The sequence below is a fragment of the Pelmatolapia mariae genome, linkage group LG16_19 (genome assembly GCF_036321145.2).
Source record: "Pelmatolapia mariae isolate MD_Pm_ZW linkage group LG16_19, Pm_UMD_F_2, whole genome shotgun sequence".
NCBI lineage: Eukaryota > Metazoa > Chordata > Actinopteri > Cichliformes > Cichlidae > Pelmatolapia > Pelmatolapia mariae.
The window spans coordinates 14,487,101-14,514,322 of NC_086241.1; the positions used below are offsets into that span (position 1 = coordinate 14,487,101).

At 42.0% G+C, this 27,222-nt stretch overlaps 1 protein-coding gene across 2 annotated transcripts in view; it reads left to right on the forward strand.

Moving 5' to 3' along the window:
• Positions 1-364: 364 nt before the first annotated feature.
• The window catches only part of myo10l3 (myosin X, like 3), a 55,306-nt gene continuing 28,448 nt past the window's right edge, over positions 365-27,222 (forward strand). The window contains exons 1-10 of one of the 2 annotated variants that reach the window (XM_063496985.1): positions 365-635; positions 14,344-14,442; positions 23,486-23,644; positions 24,428-24,615; positions 25,099-25,233; positions 25,543-25,667; positions 25,769-25,782; positions 25,927-26,011; positions 26,206-26,312; positions 26,519-26,648. In XM_063496985.1, the coding sequence (XP_063353055.1) occupies positions 615-635; positions 14,344-14,442; positions 23,486-23,644; positions 24,428-24,615; positions 25,099-25,233; positions 25,543-25,667; positions 25,769-25,782; positions 25,927-26,011; positions 26,206-26,312; positions 26,519-26,648 (1,063 nt within the window). In that variant the 5' untranslated portion in view covers positions 365-614. Of the gene's footprint in view, positions 636-14,343; positions 14,443-23,485; positions 23,645-24,427; positions 24,616-25,098; positions 25,234-25,542; positions 25,668-25,768; positions 25,783-25,881; positions 26,012-26,205; positions 26,313-26,518; positions 26,649-27,222 lie in introns of those variants that run through there. The other variant, XM_063496984.1, reaches the window with a different exon arrangement.

Genomic DNA, 27,222 nt, shown 5'->3' on the forward strand with positions numbered 1-27,222 from the left:
TTTATCCGAAAGATTTTTATAAAGACAAGGCATCTGCAAAAATAAAACCAACTTACTCCTCCTGATCTGCTTCTTTCTTCTCTGTATATTTTTTCCAGGAAGCAAAATAATGACTCAGACTCAGTCTCACCCTAGATATACATAGAAGTAGATTCATATTAGGCCTGCTGTGCTATAATAAACCTTTTTAAGCAAAAACCTGGTATGTTGAACACCATGGGGATACATGTGCACATCCTTTTAAAATCTGTAAAACATGAACAAAGAGGGCGTATGCTGAGGGGAGGGCTGTGGCTCAGCAGGCTCCTCCTCCCTGCATAATATGCCGGGTCCATTGAAATGAGTAGACAGCAGAAACGGCGCAGGCAGCTCCACAGCGGCTTGTCGGGACACTTCAGAAAACAAGTCTGAAAGTGTCCGAAAATCAGAGAGCAGAATGAGTCGTTTCATGACTGGCACAGAGTTCTGAGCAAGTATCCGGAAAAAAAGAGAAAAGATTTTATTATCTTACCGAAGCGGATGGGAATAATTTGGGAATACAGCCCGCTCTCCTCCTCAGCTGTGGTACCCTGAAGTCAGACTACAAAGAGCCGTGAGGTCGAGCACTGATTAAGATGAATACTTTCTTTTTAGAGGTGAGTTCGCCTGCTTTCTCCATAGCGGTATGAATACTTTTTAGTTAGCTCTTTGCTTTAATTTGGAGCCCTACATGTTTTTCTGAGACCTTCATGATCCTTTGTTTTGTTTCCCCACGCTGTGTTTTGAGCTTTTTATAAATGCGGGATGGGTTTAGACCACTTCATGATTTTCACACCCCTGTAAAAGCAGCCATTATTATGATGTATTCTGCGGTCTTTGTGACCCTTTATCAGCCGCTCATGTGTCCTATACCTCTACAGGATGGAGCCAGAGTGGCAACCTCACTGTCCACACAAGCCTCTTAGTCATACAAATGTCTGCCCTGACAAAAACTACTACAGCTTCTCAGGGAAACCTGTGTGTAGCTTTAATTAGAGGCTAGACAATGCAACTCTCAATGCAGTGACTGCTGAGCTGGATGTGTCATCTGCCAATCGGTCCAGAGAGCAGCACACTCACACTCTGATGTAGGTGAAAGCCAGGTTGGCTTTAGGTCTGATTTGTCATGCCCCTCTGACTCAGAGGAGGGCACACACACTCAGAGAGAAGACAGATGGAGTACAGGGAAGTGAATCTCCTCCCATCCTCTGCTTCTGTACCTCCCTATCAGCTGTGCCCCTCAGTGATGCTGTGAGTCACAGAAGTTTCAGCATGCAGGAGGTGCTCCATACACTTTTCTTTGCAAAGGCAGGTTTAATGCAAACTGATTGGACAATTATCGATGCATTTCTACTTTTCAGTGATACAATAATAAATTCAGCAGCCTCGAGCGTAGCTTTCAATAATTTGCTGCACACTCCGACTGTGTAGCGAGCAGATGGAGGTGAGCTGGATTTTGCCTCATAATCTGCTTTTATTACAGTGATATGCTGCGAAGAGGAAGGTTATTATTTCAGCTCAGTTTTAATCTGGTTTGTATCTGTTGACCTTTACCAACAGAGCAAGACATCCTGTAGTATTTGCTCCAAATAGGTGTAAGTTTTTTGGGGTAGTTTATTTTTCATTCTACTTGATTTCTCTGGTTGTCTTTGGACTTGACTACATTCATTTGCAGTGTTTTAAAATTTTAAGCTAAAATACATATTGGTTTGACTTTGTTGTACTTTCTGCTGCGTTTTTACTGTTAAAATTAAACTGAAATAAAGGGAAGTCTCAGTCTCTGTAACAGACCACTAATGGACAACAACAGCATAAAAATATATATTTATCTCTACCTGCTGTTTCACATCTCCACTCTGAGCTGTGTTAGAGGGAATGACTGACCTGTCCTGGTTTTCAAGTGAATTTCGGGGTCATGGAAAGATGCCAGGGTCTTGAACTTCACAGTGCCACAGCTTGGATTTAATTAAGCAGGAATTCTGGAAGTGAATTAAGATAAGGATTAAACTCAACTCTAAAAACAAGTGCACCAGGATAAATCGTATGGATGTGTCTTTGCTGTGAATGTCGCAGTTGTATAAAGCTGGAACTGTGTAGATAGGAGCACATCTTTTTTAACCTTTTTGCATCACAGGACTCTGTTGCAGATCGTGCATTAAATAAATCTGCACATTTACCAATTTGCCGGTTACTAATCTAGAATCGGCTTTTCCTTATAGGCCACTGTTTGTTAAGGTGGAGACGTTGACAAGGGTTAGAAATCATGGTGGACCGAGAGGAGTGGTCGGTACATGGGTGTGCTCATCCTGATGGTCCATCCTGTCCACCATAAAACCTTCAGCACTGTCCTTTACCCCACACCCAATATGTTATTCTAATGGAAGTGACCCAACAAAAACACACAAGTATCGAAGGGTGTTTTTTTAATACTGCAAGGCTGCTGGATTTGGCGGACTTTATATTCACATTTTGTTTTTTCAGACATACGAGAAACTCCCTGCCCACCGTCACACCCAAATTTGGATGAATCAGAGCGTCCATTATGAAATTAATTGAGTTTATTTAGCTTTATCCACAATATCTGCTAATTATAACCGTTTTTCCAATGAAAAGTTTTATGCAAGAATCCATTTCATATAGTGAATATGAGAAACATTGTTGTGCCTTTGGGGCTCTTCCTTCCTGGCTATTAATTTGCCAGGGAATATGAGCATTATCTATACCTTTGTGTGACCTCCCTTTGTATGTGTGAGCTCCCACACACACTTTAGATACTTGATACCTTTGTAGAACATCCTGAATCCCAGCTATTTTCTAAACTTGGTAATCAGTTTCTTTATAGCAGCAGCTGCTACACACTGTAAACTAAAGCAAGGAGGACCTTTCCACACCCATTAACCCCTTCATTGCATTACACACCAAATTCCTTCCTCTTAAAGATACTCTGACAGAGGGAATCCCAAATGCCCAGCCTTGACCTCCCAAATTCCTGGTCACGGCTGCATGTCATCCATCCTGTAGAGCTACGGTTGCAAGGCTTTAGGTTTCACACCGTCACCGCTGACCCCTTCCCCCTCAGACACATTCTTCCCATCCTAAAAACATCCCTCGTAGCTCTATGTGTCGCTTATGTCTGGATCTCTGAAGTCAGGGCCGTGGATCGGTATCCGAGGCGGCATTCTGTGGTGAAATGGGTAACGTGAGAAAGGCCAACCTGCCGTGGTAATAGGTGGACTATTTTCCCCCCTTCGGCGACAGACACTTTTCTGCCCAGTTGTCACTTCCTCCAGCTGCCACTTTAAAGAGCCGAGAATCATTGCTCCCATGCAGCTGGCTGATGGAGTAAGGAAAGAGCCAGGAAGTACAGTTAGGATGTGAAGAAGGAAGGAAGGAAATGTAATGGGACCAGCATTCCTTTTTTTCTTCTAAGCGGTTGTTTTCATTTGTAATTAAAATTGAAGTGCTTATTGTCTGCATTATCACATCAAATTAGGGGATTTTCAAACAAGGCTCTTTAGAGTTTCGGAGCTGTGGTGAATTAACGGGGCCGGTTGTTTATGATCACAAAGAGGAAGGTATTATTAAGGCAGCGGTTTGAGTGTGCGTCAGCAGAACTCCTGCAGCTTTGGAACAATCTGGAGGTGGTTTAATCCACCACAAGAGCACAGAAGCTAATTACCAGCAGCCATTGTCTGACCATGCACCAGAAAACATGGATAATCCGTTCTTATCATGTTACAGATTTGCAGCGTCAGGATTTCGAGACCACAGCTTATTCAACGATTTCCTGAATTTTCCGTTTTAACGTGACATAAATTGGAGTCAGTGCTCTGCAATATTCTGACTCGATCCCTTCCTAACTTTTTAGCTTGTGTTTGCATTTCTTGTGAGTCTAGCAGTAACCCGACCCCCGTCTATCAGTGAGCTGACCATCACACAGGGAACTCAGCGCTGCGATAACCTCCTGCTGACGCCATGCTGTTGACTTTAGTTTTATCCGCTATGTCACCGAGCTCTTCAGACAAAGCCGTCTGTGTTTGTGGAAATAAAAGGAAAACATATCTCCATCTTTCCACAGTTTCTTTACCAGTGACAAATAACACTGCACAGAATCATCTCTTCCTGTCTATTAGCTCCTGATGATGGACGAACTGTTGCTGTGTGGAGTCTCTCGTGGTCTTGGTTGCCTGTAAACCTGAAAGAAATAGTTACCACTCTCACATCTTTACAATCTATATGAAGCTTCTTCTATGTGATGTTCTGTGCATACGTGTTTCTGAACTTAAGCTGCTTTAATACCACAGGAACTTCCACATAGCTTTAGTAACTATTGGAGGTGCCATCATGGTTCATCAGAACTTGGTTTGGAGGATCTTTTTTGTCCTATAGAGTAGATATTTCCTTAGTGATGTAGGCGATTGGTCCAAACCAGTGTGTATGTTGATAGAGCCACCATTTAAATGCAGCACGGGAAACACTGATAAAACATCCATGCATATAAACAGCAGCGCTTAACACTGTTCAGGCTTTACTGAGACTATGTGCTGCCTACACAGTGATTTTGACCCACTAGACACAAATATAAAAATCTTGGCAAGAACTTCCCTTCCACTCACTGCTGCACATTCACCACACAGGAGGAAAAAAATGAAGTCGAATTACAAAAAAGTAAAGAACAGCAACAGGAGGTGACGGTGCATTATTAGGTACTGGTGAAGCAAATGGAAAAACCCTCCCAAGGTTGGGTTCCCCAGACATCCCCAGTGGGTAGTCCTACTTCTATAGATGTGATTGGTGACAATCTTATCATCTAACTCTCTGCAAATTAGCAAATCCCCAAATTAAAAACAAACAAAGCTTCACTCAAGCTATTCCTTCAACAGCTGACCTTCAACCCACTTGACTCAAATCCATCCTCCATGATTAGAGACCTCTCACTCAGTTGAGGCACTGCACATGAAAAATCACTTGTAATCTTCTCTCCAACGCCCATCCTTCCTGCCCCCCTCCCTGTGTGTGTGTGTGCATCAGGGCCGTTCTGGGTGTGCTGTTCTCTGAAATATTAATCACATCAGGGCACTTGGGCAAGTAAGTCGGTGATGACAGAGAACACTCTCAAACTATTATATGCCAAATCTGCTGAAAAGATACAGTCATACTGATCTATGTACTTTCTTTATTCAATGATAAAACATTCTCTGATGGAAGTAAGTGTACTGGCTGAAAGGCTGCAGGGTTTAACTTTGGATCTGGACCCCTTTCTTGCATGTCAGAGCCTCTTGGTCTCTCCCTTCTTTCCTGCCTGCTTACTACTAATATCCTGTCGAATAAATGCGAAAAAAATGCCGCCCAAAAAAATCTAACACTCATCCATCCATTCTTTTTTTTCACTTAGCAGGGACCAAGTTGTACTACAAGTTGGACCAGCTAACCCTACACAGGACAGGCCCTATCTGACTTCTTACCCAGGGTCATTTTGTCAAGGGGAGACCCTACCACGGGTCGGTCCTGGGATCACTTGGACATACAAACCCCTCCATTGACCACAAATATGGCTGTATCAGTTGTATCTTGCATGGGTAAAAAGAAGGTCCTGGTTCTTACTGTTTATTAGTTGTTGATTCTCTTGTGTAGCCTCCAGAAAGATGTCATATATGTAAATGTATTGCACAAAATGTCCCAGACTGTTATTTTCACATCTCAGTGGCGTCTTTCTGTCACCAGCGATGTTTCTGAATGATGGGTTGTTGATATTGTAGGCTGACTGGATGTCTGTGCCTGGGCTGCTCATGTTACTGGTGTGGTATCTGCGTTTCGTTTAAAGTGTCAGGCATGCAGTCCCTTCTGTCATTCATATCTCAAAATGATTTTCAGTACATCTCCGTGAGGTAAAGGTGGACGACTCAAATCCAAAGACAAATCAGATTTGTGTGCAGGATTTGAGATTTTTACACAGACAAAATTAAAGATTATTGTCGCTTTCCGTCAAGCAAAAAATAAAACAAAAAATGTTTGTTGTCCTTCACCTTGACTGGCCGACCTGATGGACATAGTGAGATGGTAATGAGTGTCGCTTAAATCCCCTGGGTTCCAAGGTTTCGTCTGGCAGCTTAATAACAGCCAACCTGTGATTACTGCTCCCAGTCCAGATGTTGACTTTCCTTTTTTAGTCCCCTATGATTACGCTGCACAGAGTCAGCCTATTATGGGATGGAGTATGCGTGTTTCTAAGCTACACCATCCTGTGAGTTTAGGTTAAACACATTGCAACTACCATATGTGAATATAGCCTGAGGTGAAAAAAATGTTTAAAAACAGTAAAATTTGTTGATTCTCGTGAAGAGATTAATGCTATAGCTGTAATTCCAGGACTAATTACAGGGGTGAGCACCCTGTAGAGTTCGAGTACACATCCCACTCTGCGTGAGCCTAGCTTGCCGTGGTGTGAAGAGCCTGACTGGAGAAAACAGCACAGCATGGCACAATCCACAGTCATGACATGTTAGCTTTCCCATCCACTCTAAGTGTGTTTTATTAGACTCAAGTGTGTGTGTGTGTGTGTGTGTGTGTGTGTGTGTGTGTGTGTGGTTAGAGGCCCGGGGCTGTTTGTAGGATGATACGCTGAGAAGCTGAGACTAACATGAGGAGGAATGTCCCGTGTTTTTAGGACTCTCTGTGTGTTTATCTCTGCCACTTGAACACACTGCTAAACATACTTCATCCCCCTGCTTTGTATAAGAAACACTCGCCACATTCCCAATCCAAGGAGAGGTTTGAGCAGTTTCACTCAGTATTTGTTCTGGGATTTCTGATTGGAATCAGTCTGTGTGCTGTTGAAATGCTGCGCGACCTCATTCGTAAGTCCAGTGGATCTAAAAGTTTCTTCATCCTGACCTCCAGTCCTCCCTCCCTCCTTCCTGTTATAAATTATACATCTGACTATAACACACAAAATCCCTGTCTGCTTGTTTGCCCACAAATTCCTTCTACACCATCAGGAGCTGAGCAACCAAGACAGGCACGCAGGTACATCTTAGCTCCCTGAAGGTTCTTATCTATATTTTGATGCCATCATGTTGCTTAGTAACCACTTACCAACAGGTTAAAATGACCCATTTGTAGCGTTTATGCACCTCCTAACAGCATCGTATCGTTTCAGTGTCATGACAGTAGCATCTAATTAAAAGCCACAAAACTTGAATTATGCATGATGTGCTGTGATGTCATCATGCTGCCTAGCAATCACCTAGCAGCTGACGAGAATCACAGACCAGACAATACCATAGCATGGGCGTGTACTGGTAAAAGTAAAATGTGCATTGTAAGCATGTGATGCAGTTAAAATAAAAGTTTAAGGGCATATTCCAAGAGGAAAAGTACAGAGAATGGTTGCACGTCACTAGTGACAATTTTGAGGTGAATTGCAGTTACAAGTTGTAAACTCAGATTAAAGGCAGTTTATTATTTTATTCTGAGTCTTTTATGTTTGTTGCTATCATATCATCAGCTCCTGCTGGATGGGTAACATTTGTTTTAAGGATAATGCTGCGGAAGTGTTTCATGAAGCTTTTCACAGTCCAACACACTGATGACGGAGGTAGTACTGTTTCTGCAGGCGCTAAATCAGCAGCATTTTTAAAAGTGAAACGATATCCTTGCAGGTTTTTAGACTCAGGACGTATAAATAAATTTGCTTGTGACAGAGGTTAAAACTGCATTTATTTTATTTGCTTACAGAGTCCTAACAGTGACTGTAACATCCATAATATCACTTATGTGCAGCTTATCATTGCCAAATTGGCATTTTCTGTCATTGGATCAAACCATAAATAGCTTCAGAAGTATGAAACACTCAAAATAATAAAATGCTGAAGATAGGAGAGTTTCTAGTAATCAGTGTGGACAGCATGAGCTACAAGGTCAAAGGCAGCGTAACAGTAGCTGGGCTGATTTGTAAGCTACCACTTCACTTACCGTGCCCCACACGTCTCACACTCTCAAACACACACCCTAACTCGCTCTGTCCTGACTGAGCAGCATTCCTCGAGTACCTCTGGGTTTCCTGCTGTGTGACCCCATAACTATCAGACGAATAACAGAGGTATGCAGATGCCAGACGGGAGAAGCGCTGGCATGTGGCTCGGTAGATATTCCAAGTCATCAAGCTTTGCTGGAAATCCAATCAAACCTGCAGGAATCACATCATTTGCTGCCTATTTGCCCCGTCCTGTAACCTATTCTATTGTGTGCACCCAGGATCAGGGTGCACGCTTTGATCAGCAGTGGAGTGAAAATATGTTCGCACAGGATAAGGAGGTAAAACGCGACACTGTGCCTGGAGTATGTGGCAGAGATTCAAGTGTTCCTCTTCTTTCTCTTTCGCTCCCGAAGACACAATTTGTTATGCAAATTCTCCTCAATACACTCATTAGCAACACAACAGATTAACGGCGTCAGAGGTTGACGGGGTGGTGCCCTCGAACCCCGCCTTTGCAGACAGCGTGTATCTGCTGACTGACAGATAAATGGACTACCAAACACACTTGGACACAAAAAAGAAACACTCACTTAATCCTGCTTGTGCACACAGACTTGTGCATATTTGTTAGATTAATATTGTAACTCATCTCTTTCAGGTCCATTAAGTGGGATAATGATAATGGCTTGCATGACAGTGATAACAGAAAATTGTTTGATTTCCATTTAGCTATGGATACTTCTCAAACAGTCCTTCTCAGTTAACAAAAACAGTTTTCTCAGTGTGTTCAGGGTTCAGGCTGTTCTTCGGATTCAAGAACAACCAGCGACCCAACGCCCCCCACCCCACATCATCACAAACAGGGAAAGCCCTGTTCCCCGGGGGACTCCTCCTCCTCCTCCATTAGCTAATTTCTGATCAGCTGCTGTCTCCATCATTAATTCATACGTCTTCTAGCACAGATGCTAGAGGTTGCTTTTAATCTTCTGATTTCTCCCCTCGGTCACACACCCTGCCCTCACCCCATGCTGGCTGGGGGTCGTAGGCTGTAACGTGTGCAGCAGGCAGACGGTGTAGTGGCAACGAGGTAACAAAGAAAGACGAAGACATAAAAGGCATGTGCCGAGACATGAATCCTTGGAAAATCTGTGCAGCGGAGGATTTTTCCTTTCAGCTGCAACAACCGCTGCTGGAAAACCCTTGAATTAAATTACCTCCCTTTGAGTGAAGCTGTTCACAAGTAGATACATTTATTTTCACACACATTTACACACTAAACATGTTGTATAAATTAAAATAATTCTCAGATATACTGTAATAAGGTAATAAATAAGTAGCGTCTCGTGTTTATGATGGTAAAGAAACTGCAGTTAAGCGTGGGCCTTGCTGTTTGTAGGATATACAGCAGACGTACAGCGGTTTAACCTACTGGAAAGTCTTCTGCTCAAAAACCCAGAGGGAGCTTTGCCCAGTTTCCCCCTCCAGCTGCCTTAGTCCTACTTATTAATCTCACCAGCCACTTGGAAGACTCCCACTCATCCCACTCACCCGATGTTCAGGAGATACCATTACAGCTCCTGAAATTTGGCTGCGCTTTGCTACAAAGTGATGTGCTGGTTTTTAAAAATATATATTTTAATGGTTATAAACATCTATGTTTCAGCTGATATCCTAGCAAACCACCCACTCGTCCAAATATGTTTACTTTTAGTTCTGAAAAGAAAAAAAATAGTTAGTTTCAATGCTTCCAACAGAAATAATGATGATATTTTAGCTAATAACATATTTTCTGTTGAACACTTATTGCACTGGTTTCTGTGAAAGTGCACAGCGTTAGCATGCAAGTACCAATTTGGTGCTTGACCTTATTAAATGCCACAGATCCCGTCAATGCTCTGGACTGCACATCTGTCTGCACAGTGGTAGCGACGCAACCTTGTGACTCTATTTGTTATGCTAATGCAGTCTTAATCTCTGAGGTGTAAATGCAGTGCTGGACTACAATTCGATCCATGAAAATGATGGAGAGAAATCTAAATGAGATTAATCGAGAGCTCGAGTTTTGTGTTGATTTTAAACAAGCATGATTGCAAACCAGATTGTTATTAGCGTTAATCACCACATTAATTCTTTGAAAGTTGAAGTGGAAAAGGGAGAATGGAAACAACTGGAGTTCCTTTCAGTCGAATATGTTGCTACTGCACATGTTCCACTGCTAACTTTATCCTTCTCACATGTGAGCACAACAACAACTGATATGCTTGTCAGGATTCCAGCTGGAGGTTCTCAGGCATCGGTCCTACCTGCAGGGCAGCCGTTCATTCACCACTCCCCAAAACCACTTTATGATCCAAAAAAGTAGCTTATCATAACTAATTGTTCAGCCGAGTCCAAGTCGGGCTGAGTTAATTAGCTTTCTCTTGTTCTCTCTGATAGGATCACCTGATACATGCCAGACGGTAGAGAAAGAGCCGTGGCACCTTGTACTGTGTATGACCTTAAATATTTAAGGGACATTCATTAGCAAATCCTTGAGCTGGATGTCTTTATACAAGCTGCTGAAACTTAAGCCTCCAGCTCCAGGATCACATCATTCAGCCTGAGTGGTCTCTGTGTCAAAAGGCATGATGGGAGGTTGGCGTGCAGCCTGTTTTGGTGGAGTCAGATTACTATTGTCAGCTGGTTCTGCCTCAGCAGTGCTACACATGCTGAGTGACATGCAACATTAAGAATTTGAAATTAATTTGAGCCGGAGATGTCATGGCAGCGTTTCTGCTTTGCTTTTTAATGGCGCTAATAAAACATCTGGTTACCAGAAGCGGAGGAGCGCCGCTAACTGACTCTTCGCAATTAATCCCACTTGCAACTGGGCTTCATCATCAAATGCACACTGTACTTTCCCATGATTACAAATAAAGATATGACTCTGTTTGTCTAGCTTGGAATGGGAAGCTGTGCTGCAGGAGGTAACCCAGGTCTGTGGGATTTAACACGAGCCGCTACCCGTGCTCCTTTGTGTCCCAGCTGGTCTTTGTTTGGGATATTTCCGCCTGGTTAACTGCTGAGGCCTCAGTCAGAGGTGATTGTCTTTGTCCTGACTTAGTGACAGAGCTCCTAAAGATGGAGAGGAGGAGGGGGGGAGTTTTGTTTAGACCATCTGTTGCTGCTTCTTAGACAATTCATCTTGACTTCATACCCTACGGCTTGAGACTCGCATACCAAAATGCAGACGAGTGTCCAATAGTGCCAATGTATATCACAGGCAGCCCTATTTATTTAAGTTTGCATATATTTAATATAATTCTACAGTTTTCTGCAGCTGGTGGCTTATATTTGGCTCCTCACATCACATAATAAGACATTTTTGGAAGCTAAAGTAGTTAAAACAAGCTAACGTCTACTAGGGGTAACCCCAGTCTCTCCTTTCTGAACTGAGCTTTCTCTGGATGTCCATTAGAAGTTAGCAAGGTGGATTTCTGCCTATACAGCTTATTAGGGTTACATGTTTACTGATATAAACCGAGATGTCAAAGCTGGTCATCAGATGTTATCTTTATGGGGGAAAGAGTTAAGTTTGCAAGTTGGAACTATTATAAATGGTGCAAATGTTAGCTTTATTATTAAGTCAACTTCCTTTATGATTAGTTTTATTTTTTGTCTATAGTACATAAACAAAACAGCTATACAGTAGCACAGCGCAGCATCTCGTTGGGTTGTTTTTTTTGCCCACCTTTGATTATAGTGTCTGGGAGAGATTTATCCAGAGTGCAAGTCACTCTTTACAGATGCTGGTGCAGCAGGCTGAGCTGTTATTAGCATCTTTATGGGCCACTTTGTCACTGATGCTTGGTTTACCATATACAGTCACAATTTTTTATTTGAATTCCTAATTACTTTAATCTAAAAAACTACGTGTGATGGGCATGCAGCTGGTATGCAGTGGGTCTTTGTTCATGTGAGTGGAAAAACCTCTGAGACTGACTCAGCTGCTGAGCCACTCAAAACTTTCCTTTACTTTTTGCAGTACTGAAATTTCTTTATTGAGGCAATACTGGAATGGGTGTGGAAATTTGCCATCTTATGAGCCATCACAGTCCTCTCCTTGTCACGGCTTGCTCCCTGTCTTATTCTGCTGTACATCTCATGTAATCTGTTTGTTACAAAATACTTTTGGCTCTTTTGTCGGCCTTACTGTTAATGTCAAGTCGTGACACGAGAAAAGGAAAAACCCCTATAAAATGACGAGAACTAGCGATATTCTGCTGAATTCCGGTTATGTAACTGAGGCTGATCTTCTTGAACTCTATAGAGCAAACACTTGTAATCCCTTCACTTGAGCAAACTCACGTGAATCAGCTTTTCCCTGAACAGGCCAGGCATGCCAGGCTGGTACCGGGCAGAAACTGGTGTGAAAGTCACCGGTCGTCTCTGTTAATGGGTGGCCACGTGTTGCAGGATACCTCTGTTATAGTTCTGTCCTGATGTTTCTGTTTGTCTGCCTCTTTATTCAACACAATAGGAGGCAGGGCATTAAGAGCTGCTCGCACCCTTCCTCTTTCCCTTCTCTCTTCCCCTCTGCCTCCTCCTCCTAATTTACACGACCCTCTTTTGTCCCACTCACTCCTGTCCCCCGTGGTTTAAGAGCCACATTTAGATGTGCTCCATTAGCTGACTGAAAGAAAAAAATCTGCGATGATGGAAGTGTTTCTTTTATTTTAGACTGACTTGCTTTGTGTAAGAAAGAGGCCTGAATCAAAAAATAAAGAAAACATCAGCAATCAGTCATCACATAAGCTGCTGAGGGACTTCATTTATTAGATTTTTTTAGCGTCTCTGTGTCTCACCTTGTAAATGGAGAGTGGATAAAACAAAAGCATGTTGGTCTTGTGGCAAACACATCTGTGCTTCGTGGATGAAAGTGTGCACACACGTGGCAGCCTGTTGTTAATAGTTAATGAGGATTGATGTCTGGAAGTGGTGACCTTGTCTAAGGTTTCTTAGTGGAATCCATGCATATTGATCTCTTCACTTTGATCCTTTGTTGGTCACACACTTTATTTGCTGATGCTCGTTGCTTCTCTGGCCCCCCCACCGGTGGCACTTGTGATGATTAACCGTGTTTGGCTGTTAAAGACAAGCTTATTACAAGAGGTTGTAACTTTTTGGGTCAAATTTTGTTAAAATCCACATCCTAGTCATTACCATCAACTAAAATGCTAAATGAGGAATTTTCTTTGAGATCGAGGACGTTTTTCATACTGCTTTCATTTCTCCTTTGCAAAACTGCAAGTTTCAATTTGAGATTTTGGCATTAATCAAACAATTAAGATTTTATTTACGTGGAAAGTTGCTGGATTATTGTAAGCAAACAGACATGAAGGCGGTACCATCTGTCTCTCTGCAAAACTACGTACTTCCGTTTACTATCAGACAAATGTGTATTTAGTCATGCAAAAAGATTTTTACTATTTATTCCACAGGGTCAGACAGGCGACTGTTTGTTTTCATTCAGTACAGTCATTCAAACAAAGCCAAATCTATAAATGTATCCGCCGGTACTAAAGTGGCAAACGCTGTAAGGAAATGACAGTTTGCCTGAGCAATCAGCCTCAGATTCCTGTTATTGCTCCTAGTTACTCACATGCTAACAAACATGTCTGGGAAGGTCAGTGACTCCGTATGGATACACAAACACTGGAAACCGGGCCGCTGGGATCAGATATTAGTATCTGTCTGGAAGCGGCATCTGATAATGGCTAGAAGTGTGCTGCGATTTGCCCGACTGAAATATAGAAAACAAAGGAAGGATGATGGACATTTGAATCGATTGATATGCTAAAGTGGTAAATACTCATTTGGGGTCATAGTCTTTTCCTTTATAGAGGAGACCAGGCACACTGAAAGCATTTTTGACAGTGTGTATGACTGAGTGGTGTTTTGACTCTCTGGCACGGCCTCATCATGCAGATCTGGTGAACAACTTCTTCTCTTCTAATCATAGTTTAATAAGAGACTAACTGTGCCCATCCAATCTTGGTGAAACAGTGGCTACAGTATGTGGCACATAATGGTAAGCAATTTTGAGGGGGAAAAATGGAAAAAGACAGAGAGAAGAAAAGCAGAGAGGATAATTCTTACTTTTAGAGAAATTCTCTGCTCTTGCTCACCCAGCCCTTTTATAATATAGCTAAAAAGCCTGTGCGTGTGGGGAGTGGGGGGTCGATCTTTGTCTTCCTTTGTTTCTGGTAATATGAACAAATGTTTAAGACCTCTGTGTAAAGCGCATGACTCCAATACAAGCCCAGTGTCCAGATGTTAAGGTTGTTGTGCTGGCTATTGTGTTGCAGGGGGCCCGTGTGTGGCTGAGACACAAAGAGCAGCTCCGCCCCTCTACTGTCAGCTCTTGTGATGATTCAACCCTCATCCTCACCACCGACTATGGGAAGGTAAGAAGACGTTCTTTTTCACTAGTCTTGTCCCTGATTCGTCACCTTGGCAGTATATCTGGAACATGAAGCTTTTATCATTGGTTTAAGGATTCAGACTCTGTGTTTGCAAGTTTATGCTTCAACCAACATTATTCCCTTTAAAAATTAACAAAGCAAAGGCGCTGAAGCGCTCAGAGAGTATTTAAGTGTCCGTAACTGATTGTGTCCATTTAAAATCTCACCTTGGTTTCTGTTTACGCGTCCAGGGTCGTATAAAGTAAAAGGGGGAGGTTTCCCATTGTGTATATGTGGGAGACCTAATTGTTTGCACATATGTGTTTCATCTGAGGGCTCTGCAGCGGCATCAACACCTTTTGTAATAAAGTAAGAATGACAGGAATGGAGTCCAGCAATTCACTGGCCTCAGCTTATCTGTTTGGCAGTGCTTGGTGGTCTTTGTGTCTGGAGGAAATCCTGTTACAGAGGCAGAGAGAGAAACAGACACAGGGAAGCAGAGACACACACACACACACACACACACACACACACACACACACACACACACACACACACACACACACACACAGAGGTGGAAGGTCAAAAATAATTTCTCATTCAAGTCTTTGTGAGTCAAAAACTGTAGATCAAAAGAAAGCTGTTATATCTTGTGTTATATATCTGTACTTATATGCGCTTTGCCTTCAGAGGAGTCCTTCTAAAAAACTCACTTATAAAGTAGAGTGTAGGTCGCTAAATTGTAAGGAAGCTGCATTTTTTTCATGCTCGTGCATTAACTGGTTAAAGGAGTACTTGCTTTATTATCACTGAAACTTTGTGAAGCTCTGTAGTTTTTGTTGGGTGCCCATTTCCACTGGATCCACTGTTTTTATCTAAAAGAGTGCCAAAACCAGTATTGCCAGTCCTGTACTGGTTGCTTAGGGCTTATGACAGTTAGCCACGGTATTCGATGGCATCCACCATCATTGCAAAACGTTTCAAGCTGCTGGCTCTAGGTCATTTTTACATTACATTCAACATTAGAGCCACACTAGTCTATAACACACCAGCAGCTACACAAAGGGTGCTGTCAACACAGCACAGCAACAACATATGTAAGTTCACTGTTCATCAGTTCTCTCTCATGATCCTCTATCATACCTTACCATACCTCATAGCTTTGGGACTTTGGCATCCCCATCTCCCTTTTCACATGGAGACTTGAGTTTCAGACCAGTTCATCCCAGTCTGTTAGGTTACCTGTTCACTTTCTAACACCATCATCAAGTCTGCAAGTGACATAATGGTGGTTGGCCCAGACAGGTGCAACATGACTCAGTTCACAGGGACAAAGCATGGCACCTTGGTGCAGTAACAACAGTCTGACCTTGAACACAAAGAATAGCAATGAGCTAATAGTGGATCTAAGAAAACAGAAGCTTATCACTAGAAGCTGTGAATGCATTCCCATCCATATAAATGGTCTGGAGGTGGAACAGATGTCTGCTTTCAAGTAAACTCAATTAAGTACTGGGCCAGTTTTTGGTGTTTACAGTCTAATTGCGACAGGACTCTGAATTCGAATATGATATTGTTGCAGAATTCAACTGTGGCAACAAGTCAGTTTGTGAAATTTCTTCCTTCATATATATTCCACAGTCAACTGTAAGTGTTGTTGTTAGCAAGTGCATGGGAACCATAGTACCTCAGCTACAAGGTGGTTACCACATAAAATTATAGAGCTGAGTGCTGAGGTGCTCTGCTGAGTCAACTGCAGAGATCGAGACCACATCCTCAGTATGAAAAACGTGCGCAGGGAGCTTCATGGCATTGGTTTCAATGGCTGAGCAGCTCCTATGGGTGTAGTGTGTAGGTGGCCTTATACTTGTCCATAAATTGTATGTGTGAGTTCAGGACTTTTAATTGACTCTCAGAGAGAGCCTGGAACAAACAAATCAGGTGACTTTAGTTGACTGCTGCTAAGACCTGCATCTGCTAACCAACCAATAGAAATGTGCCATGAAATAATGTGATCAAGTTGACAAAAAAATTGTAAAGAAACATCAGAAAAATGTAGAAGGATTATTGTCTGTTATCATCATGACTGTATCAAAGATATAGTTGAGAGTAAAGAGTAAAGAACAGTGGAGGACTAGCAGCTGTGCGTGTTGGTTCTCGTTTAGTCTACATGCATTGAACTTGATATCCTGCTCAGGTTTATTAGATCTATGTCACACAGTGTGGTTTCCACAGAGTGCTGGCGCCTTAGATCCTAGTGAACGTTCATTGCCAGCGACTCTACCACAACCACTGACTTTTTTCCATTCTGCCATTCAGGAAGCAATAGAGGCAACTAAACACTTTAGTTTCTTCAGTGCTGGTGTTCTTTGACCTCAGACAGTGAACCATAAATGCACAATCAATAATCTGTGTGTATATATATACATAAATTTCCCTGTTTATTTCCTGTCATCAGAACATGCCAGGCTGATTGAAACATGTATACGTGGCACATTTACTCATCCTCGGGCCATCGTAGCATCTTCTGCGGTGTTTCTGTGGTCTGTGGAAGCGATGCAATCAACCATGTGCTGTCCAAAGGGCAGGGATGACTCTGGGTAATGGAATATGACTGGAGAATGAAGTGGAGTGCTACTCCCAAAATATTCCACCACCCTCAGTGGGAGTTAAAAAAAATAGCATTAGGTTTATGTGGTGCTCCATTTTTTTTTTGACTGGTAGTAGGACCACTGCATTGATGGTGGCCTGAAGCTGGTCTCATATGATCTCAACATGTGAGCAGTGGATGCTGCTTATTGAGCCAGGCACATGTGTCTCTCCTCTGTTTTCAAAGCTGTAACAGAAATGCCAGGAATGTGAGATTGGGAAACAGACCGTCTCCACCATCAGGATTCCTAGCTGACCTGATGTCATCCCCCGTTCCTGGATGACGTACAGTATCTTCTGAGGTTTATAGGCACTTACTGATCTAGTCTCTGTCTCTTATTTAATTAAGCTTCTCTATCAAGCCCAGGGTATTGTGTCTGTGTATATGTGTTGTCTGCCAGCCTGCCTGTGTCTGTTTCCTACCATATCAGAGGGTGTTTGTTAAATGTATTGTGGCAGCATTTTCCACTCGGGGGTTGGGATATACTATTATCCATTGCTCCCTGCCTGAATGCCCAGCTTATCTCCATAGAGCACCACCGGAGTTTCTTTACCCACACGGCCTGGGCTTTAACAGGCTGACCTGGCTCCTGTCATATTAGCCATCATATCAGCATTCATCACTGCCATAGTCCTGACCGGACGGGTAAAATACAGCAGAGTGAATGTCTTTGTGTGTTTGAGTGCATGGATCCATCTGTGTGTCCGTGTGTGTGTTTGTGGCCAGATGGCACAAGCTGGATTAACGGTGTGTGAGTTATCCCCAGAGGAGTCTACATGTAAAGAAAAGCAGAAAGAGGATCGGCCACCTGAGCCGAATACCTGCTGCTGGGCTGTCATTGTTGTCCCACTTGACCAGTGTTAGTCTACAACCACCAATGAATCGTTTTACACATACAGTACAAAATGCATGTGGCTTGTGGCTTGACTAACTGAGAAAATCAATGGCATTTTTATTAATAAGAAGTGAAAACATTTGCTTTTTGATGGCCTCAGTTAATGGTGACTGGTCTTAAGATGGCTACCTAATAAACTAGCCTCTGTCCCGAGTTGATTGTACACTAAAAGCCTTTTTCATGACATTAAGAATTTAACTCGAGCGAAAAACCTATTCTTATCCAGTGTGAATCCTGAAGTTGTCCAGAGCCTGTAGACATGCCGTCTGCAGTTTTAAATGGGTCATTGATGGCCCTTCAGCCTTTTCTGGATAATTAGTCAATGGAGCTATTATGTGAGCCTTTATGTGAGTGATGCACATTCACGAGTAAGCTGGAAGAAATAACACAAACATTATTGTTAGCATCTGTTTGTCTGATAAACAAAATAGTTTTTGAGGATTTGGATTTGCATGGATACTTTGCCTGATTTTTGAGCTGTAAAAAATCTCTCTCTGTTATTTCTTTTCATATTTTCACCAAGCCTCACCCCCACCCCCTTCACCGCCTCTCTTCTCTTGGGTCTGGGCGGGATCCCCCTGCAGCAGATGGATTCACTGTAAGACAGAGGGACTCAGACAGAGTTTTTAAAAAAAGGAGAAAGGGAAACAGAGAGAGGCAAAACAGCAACAAACAAGACTGTGTTTGTATCCAGAAGCTTGTGATTTTGTGTCTGTCCATGTGCCCCAGTAAAGGCCTGAATACAGCTGACATTAAAGCATAAGTGCTGTGAGCCACAGAGCCTGACTCCACCTATATGTGAATATTAAGTAGAGTTGCTTGGACAAAGCGCAGCAGCAGGGTGTGGTTTCAAGGAAGAGGAAACAAAAGGGAAGAGCAATACAGCTGCAAAACAACTTTAAAACTCAGTTATTTGCTGTTGCTTCCTTTTAGTCTGTGTAATTTTTGTATCATTTTAATTTATGTTATATAAATTTCTTTCTAAGGATGAAAAAACCCCAAACAATCTGCCAGTTATTTATTTCTTTAAGTCATCTGCTGTAGCCTATCCCAGCCACCCCAGAGCGAAAGCCAGGGTACACCTGGACACCATGAATGTGACTATCCATTGATTTTCTTTTTATATAATCATTTTTATTTTAGATTAATGTATTGTTTTATCAAGAAAGCAGAGATAGAGTGCAGGAGGAATGACATGGAGGAAATGGCCTGGGGCCAACTTCAGTCCGGGCCCTCGGAGAGACGTTTCAGGACACAGGTCATCTGTTCAACCCAATGAGTTTGATTTTATTCATATTCTTTTATTTGTATTTCATGCACACATTATGACAATTTTTTGTGGGCTTACAAGACACAAAAAGTACAGCCGCAGTGGTCAAACTTTTCATTAAATTTCTCTCATGTTCGTTATTTTACAGCTTGGCCTTCAACAAAATAATCTTCTCTCTCTGCTCAGCCTACCAAATAAAATCAGCCATAAAGAGGTTTTCTTGCAAAAGTGCAACTCACTTTTTTATGAGTCAACAGAAATGGAGGACATTTTGCCAACAATTATGTAATATCATGTCTTTAAATGATGGGAAACAAAACAAAACGAGCCTGATTGTCTCTCTGAGGCTTGTGGCAGGGTTCCTGAATGCAGCTACCCACATACAGAAGTTATCTTGTTTAATTTATATGTCATGTAAGGCTCAACAGTGTAGCTGTTCTGTGTAATGGAATAAAATCATAATGTATGTTGATGCATTATGTCTTTATCGCTATCTTGACATATTAACAGGTTGTTTAACCTTATACGTGGGGTAGTCTATATCAAAGCATTTGATATTTGGGGAGTGGGGGATAGCTCTTTATTTTAAAAGCACAGTGTCACAAAGACAGGAAAGTAGGGAGAGATGGACTCAAACCCAGGCCCCTGCAGCTTTTTGGCACATGCGTTATGGGAGGTTCCCATCCCATATCTCCAGTAAATTCTCCAGAGTAATGATGATTTGTGGAAACTGGAGATATTACTCCAGTTTCCATAAAACAGAGTTACAACTTTAAGTTCAAGGAAACCCAAAACACCTGCATATGCAGAACACACATGACCTGTAGAGTTATGCGTCCGCACTGAATCCTAATCTGTTAAATTTTTGAAAATTATGTAAAATATGTCTGTTCACTGAGTTGTATAGGACATTAGGTTAAATTAAGAGAGAAACTAAGTGAAACACGGGGTGGTTAGCACTGTTGTCTCATAGCAAGAAGGTCCTGGATTCAAGTCCCCACCCTACATGAAGCCTGCGTGCCTCCCCTTTGTCCTCGCGGGCCTTCCCCGAGGACTTCGGCCTCCTCCTGCATCCCAAAGACATGCATGTTAGGTTAATAGGTGATTCTAAATTGGAAGTAGGTCTGGATATGAGTGTGAATAGCTGTTCTATCTCTCTGTGTGTTAGCCCTGTGATAGCCTGACGACCCAACCAGGGTGTATCCTGCATATAGTCATCATATAAATGAACACTGAGGCTTTTTGCTTTTTGCATTTTCTGCTTTGTGTGCTGCTCGTGTGTCCAGCATCATAGCTCTCTTGTGCATACAGCCTCCATTTGTAGAAGATCAATTTGCACCGCAGACAGCTTTGCTAATCAATCATGTCGTTGTAAGTGGCATGAAATAGTTTCCATCATTACACCACTCCAATCATTAACAGCGGTGACGCTGCCCCCTCTGTGGAACAGGCGTTGTGATAATTGTCTCAGGGATGTCTCATCTGAAAGGTTATGACTTAAAAATGTTAAATGGACAAATTTAACAATAAATTCAAGCTGTGATTTCATTTGGTTTCGTTGAAAGGAGGAAAATAGAAATCCATGCGTCTCAGGTGTCTTTTATCTTTTCCCCAAGAGGAACTCGTGCAGTCGATAAATCATTTGAAAACAAATTAATAACGATAAATATTGATGAGCTGTGGCTATTAGGAGAAAGTTCAAACTTCTCTCACAGGAAAGCAACCAACAATGAAATCAAGACCACAGTGGGGCAAAACAGAGGAATGTGAAACCTTTTGATGCCAAAAACTTCAGCTCAGTTTGCCCCTGGGCATCTCTGATGTTTCAGGGAGCAAAAAGTCCCTGCGGCTCACTCTGTGAAATCTGAGCTCCAAGTTATTTAAAGAAGATCAGAAACAAGGTGATAATGTGACACGGAGACAAACACCCACTCTATGTCCCGACATACACAAAAATGCAGACAGGTAAATTATCTCCCCGTGTTACACTCTGCTCCCAGCCACCTTAAAGCTGCTTTGAACTTGCATTTGGTGAATGCTAACATCAGCAGTCAGTGTTATTGTAGATATCTGCTGTTTGTCATCAGTGTCAACAGAAACGCTTTTTAAACCACGTTTTTGTTTGGCGGTCTCAGTAATTATCTTAAAAAGAAAAAGAAACCAAAGAAAATCCATCAGAGCCTGAGTGTTTAAAAATGGCATCAGTCCCTTTAAGTGACTGGTGTAAATGCTAATGCTGACTGTGGATGTATTCAAAGTGAAAAGCCTGTCTGATTTATTAGTCACTCAGGCCCCATAGTGAATCTGCACCAATTTGCCAAAGGAGAGGGTGGGGTTAAAGCCAAATGTTGAAGGACATCTGGCTGCAAATCTGCAAACTTCTGCTCGCTGAATGACATCATTGCACAAACTGCTTTTTCTCAAAGGTCTTTACTCATTTATAAACGTTAATTACACAGAAACATTGATGACTACATTGTTGTTGTGATTTTATCTCAGCATACACCCATTCTATTATTTTTCTAAAGCTGAAAAGTACGAGGCTACTCAGTGAGAGTTGTGTTACTTACTATAAAAGGCCTCATCAACATTTTTTTAAAAAGATTTACTAACTGCACATGTGATTATTTAAGATATTCAGACTCTAACGTATGCCATCCCAGAAAGGGCTTTACAAAATAAGACACATTTGAAAATGCAGGTCATATGCTTTATCTTCATGCAGCTGATTTTTATAAAGGTATAATGTGCACTCACTGGCCAATTTATTAAGGACAGCTGCTGAGATTTTCATACACCATGATCTCAGGGGTTTACAGCGAGTGTTCCTGTTCTGCTTTGAGCTGACAAGAAGGCAACAGGAACTCAAATAACCACTTTTACAATCGATGTATGAACAAGACCATCTATGAGTGCACAGCACATCAAACCTTAAAACAGAGGGGCTACTCCAGATGCCATCTACAAGAACAAAAACTTAGGCTACTATTTACATGCTCTATTAAAGGAAAGATTTGATATAGTCCTACTTCATGTTCATTAGATCTACTTTCAAAGAATCAACAGAGCCTCAAATGTTTGACTACAGTCTATTAGCAGCCTCATCAGCCAGCCTTTGCTGACTCAGTGTTTCTCTGAGACACAGTGTCTCCTCCCAGCTGGGACACACATGAACATGCCAGGAGAGCAGCAGTAGTGCATTGGGATGCCACAGCCTCTTATCCATCAGTATTGATCTGGACACCGCTTCCCATCAGGCGACTGACATAGTTGTGGTCTCTCTGCTCTCTTATCTTGTGCATTAGAGTTCTGATAGCCAAAGAATGGTAAATGGTAAATGGACTGGTTCTTATATAGCGCTTTTCTACTCTATCTATCTGAGCACTCAAAGTGCTTTACACAACTTCATTCACTCAATCACACCCATTCATACAATTTTTTTTTTTTTAGTGCTGTCTAACTAACATTCATACACACATTCACACTCCAATGGATGCATCAGAGAGCAACCTGGGGTTAGAAGGCTGCAAGAACCTTATTTACTCTCACTCTTTCACTTCCATTATATAAATGCCGTTAGATCTTATCCATCCCTTAATTTTTCACCCAGAGAGAGGTCGTGAAAGAGCATCCGGGCATGAGTAAGACAGGGGCTCTCTGCCTGCCTGGTATGCTGGCAGCAGGCACAGACAGGCACATATCAGGGGTGCAGTCTATCTTATTTTACTTCAGGTATTCCTGAGTGATATTTCTGATCTACCTGTCACCAAAGCATGCAGCGGAAGGCTGATGTTGTGTCAGGAGTTTGATTAACATCTTAAAGGTGACCTGGACATAACTTGTTTTGTTCAAACCCTGATGTAGCTGGCTGCTTGCTGTCTTTGTTAGCCATGATTAGAGATGCCATAAGTAAACATGGGGTAATTTATTGTGTTGCTAAAGTTTTACAATGGTTTTAAACTTTATTGGTACTCTCTACTTCAGAAATAAAATAACAAAGTTCATGCCACTAAATTATAAGTTACTAAAAAATGAAAAAGGATCCCAGTTTAATTTTAGTGAAATACAGGAGGTATTGATGTGGTTTACTCTCCTTTTCTTGTGCAGAGACAAAATGGTGCAGCTTCAATGTACAACAACTTGTGCAATTCCACATATGGGCTCATATAAACCTTGACAATACCTCATATTAACATATATGTCTGCGTACGTGTGCCTTTTGCTGTTACAGGTGATCTGCCTACAAAAAGAGGAGCTGAACAGGGAGATGGTGTACCCAATGCACCCCAGCAGCATCCATGGAGTGGAAGACATGTCCACACTGGCAGAGCTGCACGAAGCGGCAATCATGCACAATCTGTTTCTGCGCTATCAGAAAGACAACATCTATGTAAGTGTTCATTGGTGTACCAGTAGAGTCCTGACTTGAGGTTTGTGAGTCAATATTTCTGGGAATAAATAATGTGAGGAACGGTGAAAAGTAGAACATGTCTCAAAACAGGGGAGGATATATTTATATACTGGAAAATGGTCAGAAAGTAATACAGGGACAAACAAAGAGGACTGGGGGGCAGGGTGATGTTTAATAATATTAAATAATACTTACAATACATATAAACTCTGGAATAATGTGCGTGTATTCAGAACAGGATTTCTATTATCCTTGTTTCACCTACTCTCACCCCCAGGATTGCTTTCAACGTAAAGCTCTGGGCTTCCACGGAAATATTATCCAGGTATTATTAAAATAATCACTCCCCACAGACACACATTAACTATGCCTTTGGAAATCCTATCTCCTGAGCTCATCTCGGAGCATTCGCCAAGCCTGGCTTCGTGGCATTGGAGAATAGTATCACTGTGTGGAAGGATGACCCACAAACACACTTTTGTGTGTGGGGGACTTTTTTCCCAAAGCGCATTACCCGAGCAGAAGCAATGGATCCTAAAATATTATCATCCTTACAGCAAACTAGGCCATAGGCAGTAGTTTAATACTATTGCTGAATGCAGGTACTCAGTGAATCCACTGAACTAGGAGTATTCACTAACTGTACTGCAGAGCTCAATGAATAGCAAAGCAATTAGTGAATTATACATTTTAGTGTGTTCTTTCATACCACCTGTGTTATCCTCTGACTTCTTTTCTCTTCCTTCATCTATCTGCTCTCAGACCAACATAGGTTCAATTCTGGCAGCAGTAAATCCCTATAAGCAGATAGCAGGCCTGTACGATGGCGCTGCTGTCGACTTGTACAGCAAACATCACATGGGGGAGCTGCCTCCTCATATCTTCGCTGTGGCCAACGAGTGCTACCGCTGCCTGTGGAAGAGACACGACAGCCAGTGTGTTCTCATCAGGTGAGTCCTGCAAATTTATTGGCTGCACTATAAATCTTAAGAACAGAATATGAAATATGGAATATCGTAGTCTTCCTTTGACCTTTGCAAAATAGGCACTCCTATCTGAAAAATGTTCTCTTGCATTTCCCAAAAATACTGTATGAATAGACATAGTAAAGAATACAGTTGACAGATTGAATGCAGCACCGTTGAATCACAGCAAGAATATCTTCGGTTCAAATCTTTTGGTGGAGTTTGCATATTCTCCATACCTGTGGGTTCCTGTAGTCATGTTAGGTTAAGCAGTGGCTCTAAAGTTTCCGTACATGCGAGTGTGAATGGTTACCTGTCTCTCTGGGTTAGCCCCGTCCTGATTCTCACCCTGTGATAGCTGAGATCAGCTCCCGCGTCTCTGAACTGGATACGCAGTTAAGAAAATGGATGCATGGAGAGATTCAAGCAGATCCGTTTATGTATCTTCTCTGTTTTTTGCATGCTCAGTGGGGAAAGCGGTGCTGGGAAGACAGAGAGCACCAAGCTGCTGCTAAAGTTTCTTTCAGTGATGAGTCAAAACTCAGCAGGTACTCCTCCTTCAGAGAGGACAACCAGGGTGGAGCAGGCCCTCGTCCAGAGCAGGTACTGTGTAAATGCATCTCCCCAGGTGCAAGTCATTATTTTAATGTTTAGGTTATTTGATTTTTAAATTAAAATTATTTGCATGGTAAGATAAAAATTTTGTTATGAGCTTACCCTCAAATACCAGTTCGAACTCTCCAAACAGCTTGTGGCAGTGGCAGTGGCAGTGATGTTAACCTAATTCAGCTTCAGATATTATTAAATAATCTGGATCCACATCACCGTCACTGCAGTGTGTGGTCACCGGATACATTTTAAAGGCTTCTTTATAGTAACAGATTTGCTTGATTGTCTTTATTCTTTCTGTAGTCCCATCATGGAAGCCTTTGGGAATGCTAAAACAGTGTACAACAATAACTCCAGTCGCTTCGGGAAGTTCATACAGCTCCACTTTTCCCAAAACGGAAACATCCAGGGAGGTTGCATCATTGATTGTATCCTTCATACAGTAAATCAACTCTCACATACTATAAAGATTGTATTTTGCACAGATGATCGAGTCGCTGTAACTTTTTCCTTAACTTTGAACTTTCAGACTTGCTGGAAAAGGTAAGCTTATATTGTGCTTGTGATACAGTCAGTATCTTCAGCAAGTCTTCTTCGATGACACCAGTGTTTAAATAAGTAATCGGAATAACTCATTCAGTCGTAAAGTACTTGTAGCAGTTTTTCTAATCACGCTGTCTTTCCAAGAACCGCGTGGTCCGACAGAATCCCGGTGAGAGAAACTACCACATCTTCTACGCACTGTTAGCAGGGGCAGACAAGGACCACAGAGGTTGGCTTTTAGTCTGTGACTGACTATGATACCCATATAAACACCTCTTTAGTGAAGACATATGACCGCTATGTGACTGCTATCCTGAAAATATGTACTTTGGGGCATCTCTACAGCTACCTCTGAAATAACATCTCTGTGTTGTCTGTTTGAAGTGTTTTATTACATCTACTTTGTCTGTTTCTGTGTCACAGATATGTACCTCTTGTCTGAAGGTCCTGAGTCGTATCACTACCTGAGCCAGTCGGGCTGCGTGCAGGACAGCAGTCTGGACGACAAGCAGCTCTTCAACAGTGTGATGGTGAGGATGAAAAGGACTCTTGTACATCATTTGTTTCCCCTCCAGGGGGCGCTCTAACTCTTTTTCATGAGTCAGAGACCTCGCTTCCATCATTATTTGATAATCTCACATTGGGTCTGGTTTGTAGGTGGTTGCATGTTAATTAATGCATTTAATTTGTTTTAGGATTCCTTATTGTAGCATGTCTGTGTAACTTTGTGTTGCAGGAAGCTTTGAAAGTGATGGAATTCAATGAGGAGGAGATCAGGGACGTGTTCAAGCTGCTTTCGGCAGTCCTCCAGATGGGCAACATTGAGTTCATGACTGCCGGTGGAGCTCAGATAACTTCCAAAGGAGGTAGAAAAAGAAATTAATACCAAAATCTTAAAAGATCTGGTGGTGTGTTAAACTTTATGTACATGTATCAATTTGTGTAGAACGCACTACTGAATATTTGGTCTGTTGTTGCTTCATTTGCCTGCCTCAAAGTTGAGCTCGGTGCACTTAGTAATGGCAGTGGTTACTTTGTGTGTCATTGGTATCCAAGGTGTCGAGTTTCAGTCGACAGTCTCTGGGCACCACAGAGTCACTTCCTGGGTGTGTGCTCTTGATGACACATTCTCAATGTGAACCATATTACTGAAGCTTTGAATTACACAGATTAAAAGCAGTATAAAAACCTGGAAATGCTCTAACTCTATGGTAAAAAAAGGTTTTGAAAAAAACCCTTTTTTTATATAATTTTCAAAGTTAAAAAAAGGGACAGCCAAATAGGCCATCCACTTTCTTCTGCTTATCTAATTCAGAGTCAGGGTATGCAGGAGGAGCCACTGTGATAAGCACCCCACCACTGTGCCTCAGCTAAATAAGCTAAAATAGAAATCACACTTTTTAATTTGTAGACAGTTCAGTCAGCATGCCCTAGATGAAC